General features: G+C 32.4%; 1 protein-coding gene across 1 annotated transcript; it reads right to left on the reverse strand.

Moving 5' to 3' along the window:
- Positions 1 to 470: 470 nt before the first annotated feature.
- On the reverse strand, positions 471 to 2029 carry LOC124914985 (probable N-acetyltransferase HLS1). Its single transcript, XM_047455625.1, has 3 exons — positions 1807 to 2029; positions 1543 to 1712; positions 471 to 1453 (listed from the first exon to the last, which is right to left on the reverse strand). The coding sequence occupies exons 1-3, from the start codon at positions 1975 to 1977 to the stop codon at positions 598 to 600; spliced, it is 1197 nt and encodes a 398-aa protein (XP_047311581.1). The 5' UTR covers positions 1978 to 2029; the 3' UTR covers positions 471 to 597.
- Between the last annotated feature and the right edge of the window lie 5023 nt (positions 2030 to 7052).

Below are 7052 nucleotides of genomic sequence, written 5' to 3' on the forward strand. Positions count from 1 at the left end.
CAAAAGAGACAAACAAACAACATACACTTCTCGAGTCTCATAGGTGCCCTTGTTAAAAAAACAAAAAACTCATTATGTTGTGGCACGCTAATATTTTAATAAGACAGTTATCATTATTTTGTTAAGAAAATTTTATTTTCATTCCTTTCAAATCATCTATCAAATACCAAACAATAATATTGCAAAATAGACAATCCCTTATATGAAGAAATATTTAGTGTAATTAGTTTAAATTGAGTTAACTTATATAAATTCTTAATTTATAATTATTTTATAGTATTTACCATTACATTCTTATATAAGAATGACCCTACCTTAACTTATTTTTCTGAAATCTTTATTCTCTTAAGGACGTTCACATTATTCTATTTTTTAATACAAATTAATTAATTTATTATTAAATTAAGTTAAATCTACTCCCACTTCATCTAATTTAAAAAAAAAAGTAATTTAATGAAAGAGATAAAAGTAGAGAAAAAAAGTGGTTCTTCCTGTACAAAGATGGCCATAACAACATTTTCTAGTCTATGCAGAAAGATGGAAAATAAAAATTAAAAAAAAAAAAAAAAAGTGGCAAAATTCCAATATCTTCACATATTAGACCTCTCTAGGGTCCACAAAAATAGACATGCCAGGTGGCGATATAGTCCAGTCACCAACAACAGCACCGTCACCGTTATCTTTCTCTAACCTCTTTAGACACCACAAATCCTCCGCGCATGATAGCCTCTTCCAATGCGGTATCCCCTTCTTTAACGGCTCACACGCCGCCACCTCCGTCACCACCACCCCACCGCCGCCGCCTCTATTCATCGCCAAATTATGAGCTAAACCACACAAACCCTTCACAAATTTAACCGCCAACGGCCCTTCTCCTCCAATCCCATACAAAAAATGAACCCCAAACGGTTTGAATAATTCCGGTACAGACGGGACCCGAAGCCAAGGAAATACCCGATCAACAATACGGGTCATCCGAACAAGCCCTTTATTAACCCGAGAAACACCGTGAACCTCAAGCTGAAACTGACAGTTCCATATACTCATCACCGCCCATGATTCCGGCGGGTTATCAAGGAAATGATCCGACCCGGGCCATGACCCGCCTCTAGGAACCGCCACGAAAGTGCCCAAACTCTGTTTGTTATTGAGAACGGCGTCGATATCTTTAGGGAAGAACTCGGTGGTGGAGAATCGACGGCGGTAGAGTGATTCCGCGTCGGAAGGTCCGATTTTGATTATTGTGATCCGATTACTAATCCGGGCTGAGTGGGCGAAAACGGGTTGTACGAGAATGGAAGGCGTACGGAACTTGGAGTAATTGCATTTCTCTGTAAAAAGCTTTACAGATGGATGATTGTCAATTTCAGTGGCGATGTAAGAATACTCTGCGCCATTTTCTCTAAACCATTCTTCAATTTTCTCCACCAATTTCAATCCAATCCTCATTCGCCTGATTACACAAGATTCAAATATGATCAGTAAAAAAAAAAAATGTTTCATTTGAATTTATAGAGAGAGAGAAAGGTGGTCGGTCGGCACCGGTGAGAAGGAGAGACACGGAGTCCTAAAATAGAAGCGAGTTTTGTATATTGAGGTTTCTTTCCTCGTGTAACTGTTTTTATGCTTCCTCTTATCATTCCTACTATTTCTTTCTCATAGTTTTCGTCTTCTTCACTCTCTTTTCTTTTACATATCTCCATTTCTGCAACCTGGTTGATTAATTCACGATGAACCCATAATTGAAATTTCAGAAACTGAAGGGAAACGCAAATTTCATAAATTTGAAAGAGTAATAATATATACCAGCATGAGGAAGGCAGGGGAATGACGGATTCTGCAAATAGGGTCTCCCATAAGATCAGTAAGAATAGAGAGTTTTCCGACCGAACATCTCCTTTCGATTTCTTCAACTCCTGTTCTATCCTTCTTAGGATCAAATTCTCTCACTATCAAACGCTTGATTAATGGGGTCATGATTCATGAAGAAGTGTGATTGAACAGAACAGAAAAGAGGGTTATTCAACAGACCTAGAGAGAGAGAATACACATGGGAATTGTAAAGGTGATGATGATGGGCATGGAAGTTAAATAAATACATGAATTTTGGCTTTCTGCTTCTCCCTCCATTAAAACGCCATTTTTCTGTTTCAGTGAGCATTAATTACAGTAACTAACAGTCATTTGGTAATAATTATTTTTCATTAATTAATTAATCATCATCATAGAAAGAGGAAGGCCAAATGGCGGCTGTGGCTGCGCGCGCAGTCTATTCGTCTCCCTTTTCTCTCACTCTCTCTCTTCTCTTCCGGGTCCATTTTTGTTTTGGGAATAAAAAGCAATTAAGTATACAATTTTGTATAAAATAAAATTCAATAACCCATCTACTTTAAATTTGTTTAAATATAATACTAAAGTTTTCAAATGTATTTAAATAACCCGTTTCAGTAAAAAAAAATTAAACTTTATTTTGGAGTTAAATTTTAGATTGATATGTATAATGAAGTAATTTATTTTCCATGAGAGTTTGTTTGATCTTGGATATTTGAGGTTTTTTTGTATAGATTTTATTCAAATCATCTGTTTGATAAAAAAGAAAGAAAAAAAAAAGTAAGTTGATTGAGTTTTAATTTGTTTAATTATTATAATATTTTTATTTAAAATTTAAATTTAATAAAAGTAAAATAATATTATTTTCTTATGTTATTTAATGAAATGAATAATCTAATTATCAAAAATAATATTGATTTGATAGAAATAATTTTAAAAAAACTGAATAAAATTCTGAAAAAGACCATCGTTATATATAAACCAACTCTGAATTTGATGAGTAAATTAATTGATATAAAATATGATTGAATATTTGAATATTTTATATAGTTTCATTAAACAATACATTACTTCAATTTTATTTATCATATTTATTGTATATTTTATATAGTTTTATGTTTTATGCATATTTATTGCGTTATATTTAAAAATTATTTGTGCAATGATCTATTTAATATTAGCCACTATTACATTTGTCCTAAGCACAAACAAAGTCCTTGTCACATAATTTATCATTTTTAGCATGTATGGTTGTTGACTTTCGATTGTCACATTTGTTCTTTCAAACTAAATATTTCTCTTATCAGATAATATTAATAATGATAGTCATGAATGTCACTCGTAGATTCATTTAGGTTAACACATAATATTTTTGTTGATAAGAGTCCTGAAAATGTTAATAATAAGATTAGAATTGCGTCAAACTTTGCTAACAAAAGAAAATAATGTTTAGTTATATGTATAAAAGACAGTACGATTTATATATTTTATTAATAAGTAAGGATATAGTGTTATTTTATCTTATTTACATGTTCTATTTTTTTTTACGTTTTTGTTTTTTATTTATTCATATGCGAGCTCAGTGTACGAAATTAAAATAAATTATAAATTTGGAGACTGCGTATACAAGGTGCTTTCTAGATAAAATGAGAAGCCAATGTGTGCTCCTAAAGATAAAAAAAAGTCCCGACAAGAGCGGTTAGAATTCATCCCAGAAGGTAAATTATCATTTCTCTTGTGCCTGCATTCACTAATCCTATTCCGCGAAATCTTTAATGCCTAGCCCCAAAAAGGAGCACATGAACTACATATGTGATGTAGTGGCTTTCTCGTGTCGAGAAAGCTTGAATCTCTAGATTAACATTGAGTAAAATTAGAGTTTATGAGATTTCTCAAGTTAATATGCTTTACAAAAATAGACTTTAATGCCAAAATTTGGTAACTCAAAATTAGATAAAACATGGGAAATCTTGCCTTGGAAGGATGGTCGAGCCGATGATGCCAAGTAGCATTTTCAATTGATTCAACTTAAGCTTTTGTTGGTCATATGTCTTGTGAGCATTCAGCCATGAGTTGTTCACCTTTCAATCTAGACATCTGAAAATCTTATGACATGGTGAGATATGAGACTGTCTTCGTGGTGCTCTAATCACCTTTAAAAAGGGGGAAAGCATGCACATCCTATTTAGACTACTAAAGCAAGCGATGGAATGTTTCATTAGGAAGCCGAAGAAGGGGCTTAACTACGGCTTAAGTACGACATCTGCCGTACACTTGAGTGGCAAAGGAAATCGAGACCTTCTCTCTTTTTACAGCCCTGCATTGACGAATATCTGAAGGCTAGTGAGAGAGACTAGTCTTCTAGCTCCCACGATGTCAAAGGATGTGCGAGCAGGTTCACAATTTCTAGTCTACTCGACATGTTGTTGTTGGAGGTACACATCCTTCTTCTCGGAAATAGTGTTGGTTAACTTCCTCTCACCATCCTCTAGAAAAGAAGTGGATGCTTAGCCGAACCACTAACTAAATCTTAAACGCCCCTAGCGATAGAGGAACACCGATTGCGCGTTTGATAGTCCAGGTCTACGCCTTCTTCCCCGATGGGACTAACAGTAGAAAATTAGTCATTTTTGAAAAATCTCAAATCTTCATTTGTAGACCATTTTCGATGATTCAAAATGGGAAATAATCACAGAAAAATTACGATCATTTGCCTTAATCTTTGCACAAAACTAGAGAACAAGTAGAGTGAATTTACCCAATGAACTTTCGGTTTTGGAAAATCTAAAAGTTGAGGTCATCGATTGTTTGGCTTTTGAGTTCTATGTTTGGTGACACTCAGGAAAAAGTTTGCACGCTATCTCCTCCATGCCCGTTAAAGAACATTATTTACTTTACAAAAAAATTGACTATTTAGAAAATTAGATTTTTACGTTTTATTTATCCAATTATTTTTCTAATTTCCCAACATGTATTTAGATTTGACATTATAAATTTTAAAAAATTAAATAAATGTCGATATCTACAATTGATGTCGAAAATAGTAGAGAATATTTCAAAAATTTTAATTAAAGAAGTTAGATTTATTAAATAAATTCAAACAAATCTTTAATAATATAATTGTTTTTTTAAATGTTCTAAAAATATATTTTGTAGGTGTTTTCTATTTTTTTTTTGAATTTTTAAAAATAATTTATAACATTTTAATATTAAAAAACATTTTAAATTAAAAGCATGAAACCAAAGGCCCTTGAGAGGGTGGACCGAGTGTTGGGTGGACCAACGGTTCGAGGGAAGCGGTTTAGGAGTGAACTGGTTAGGATTGGACGCGGTCGGGGCCGAAGTCAAGGAGGTCCAAATGTTGGTTAACATGGGGGAGAGACGCGCGTGCGTGGACTAGGCGAGGTGTGGTGACTCGGACGCATGAGGTTGGGTTTTAGCTGAGTTGATGTCCGTCTTCAACCTCGAGCAAAACCAAAACTACTGGTTTTGGTCATTTTCTAAGAGCCTTCGTTCGCGATTCTTTGGACATGGTCGTCTCCCCATTTTAAACATGTTGGCCATACTCCGAAGACGTGTAATTCAACCGGGAAGGACAACAACAAAACTTCGACCAGCACAAGAATAGAGATTCCAAGTTTGTTAAAATTTCGAGTTTACTCTTAAAATTTTAAGATTTTACAATTTCGGTTAACGAATCTGATTTTAAGTAACTCTTAAATAGGTAAACTCTTACGATTTTAAATTTATGATAATAAGATCTTACAAGTTTATAAATAATTTCAATTTTACAATTTAATATGATTTTACGTTTAAAATAATAATTTTATATTATAAAATTAAAAAATAAAATTATTATTTATTCACATAAATTAAAATAAATTTAATTTTGTAAGTATAAACTTTTATAGTGTTATTTACTTATTATTATTATTATTTAATTAATTTTATATATAAATATATAATTTTTTAAATTGTCTAACTATAAAATACTTAATTTTTATATATATATATATAATAATAATAATAATTTATAATTAATATTTTTTAAATTAAACTCTTACGATTTCAAGTAAACTCTAGATTTTACGAGCCTACAATTTGTCATCAATTTTACGTAAACTCTCAATTTTGACAACTTTGAGAGATTCAATTTTCTTTAACTCTAAATTTAAATTTGGTATTTTCAATTCGGATTGATTGAATGAAATTGACTTCGATAGAAAGCTTATAAATTATCTTAGGATCAAACTCAAATCAAGAAATTATATAATCATACTGTATTGTAGAACACAAGAACTCATATATGAAAATTCCAAACTTTGTTGAGTACATAAATTACAAAATGAATGATGGTTTATAGTGAGTTGGAGAACACTCTCAAACTCATGTTGAAACTTTTGGATGAACCATAATTGAGCTTAGAAACTCTTTACAATGATTTCTAACTACTAAAAAAACTTGAGGGAAATTTAATTGGTGAATTATAAGAAGTTGATTGATTGCCTAAGGCTTAGTTTCTGTCCTTTGTCTTGGCCGAGAGATCCCATTTATAGTTAACTTAGGTTTGTTGATGGTTAAGTCGGCTAAATTTCAGACAAATGCCATTAATGACCGACCATTTGCTTGGTTGAATTCAACATTCTTGACGAGTAAGACAACATAGTGTTGTAGGGGAAATGATCACACAACTATTGTGAACATTGCCCTTTTCGAACTTTTTGATTTGGTTGAGAAATGACCAATATAGACATTGACCAATTTCAAATAAACCGACTGATCTTATGTGCCTATCGCGAAGAAGAAGAAAAAGTAAGGTTGCAAACGCGCATTGAGCATGGCTTGGACATTTCGTTCGTATTCTGGCTTCAGGCGTTAGCCTTCTGGGCTTTTGTTTGACCTTGCTAGTTGCGCTCCTAGGCCTTATTTGATTTGGGTCAAACGGTTTTGATCCCGTTTGACCTTCTCCTTTTATTTTATTTTTATCTCTTTTAATTACTTGTAAAATATACAAAATTAATTAATGGACAAAAAATTATTTTTGTCAATTCTATTTATTTATTGAGTATTTTAATATTTTTTGGGGGGAGGGGGGCGGAATCGACTTAGTGTCATTTCATTAAAAAATCCTAAAAACGGGAAAAAACTACGAGCTTAAGAGATCATTCTAGACAGGCCTAAAATGATTTTGAAGTCGTAACATTCTGAATAAAAGCTAAAAA

Source organism: Impatiens glandulifera, chromosome 9 (assembly GCF_907164915.1).
Source record: "Impatiens glandulifera chromosome 9, dImpGla2.1, whole genome shotgun sequence".
Classification (NCBI taxonomy): Eukaryota; Viridiplantae; Streptophyta; class Magnoliopsida; order Ericales; family Balsaminaceae; genus Impatiens; species Impatiens glandulifera.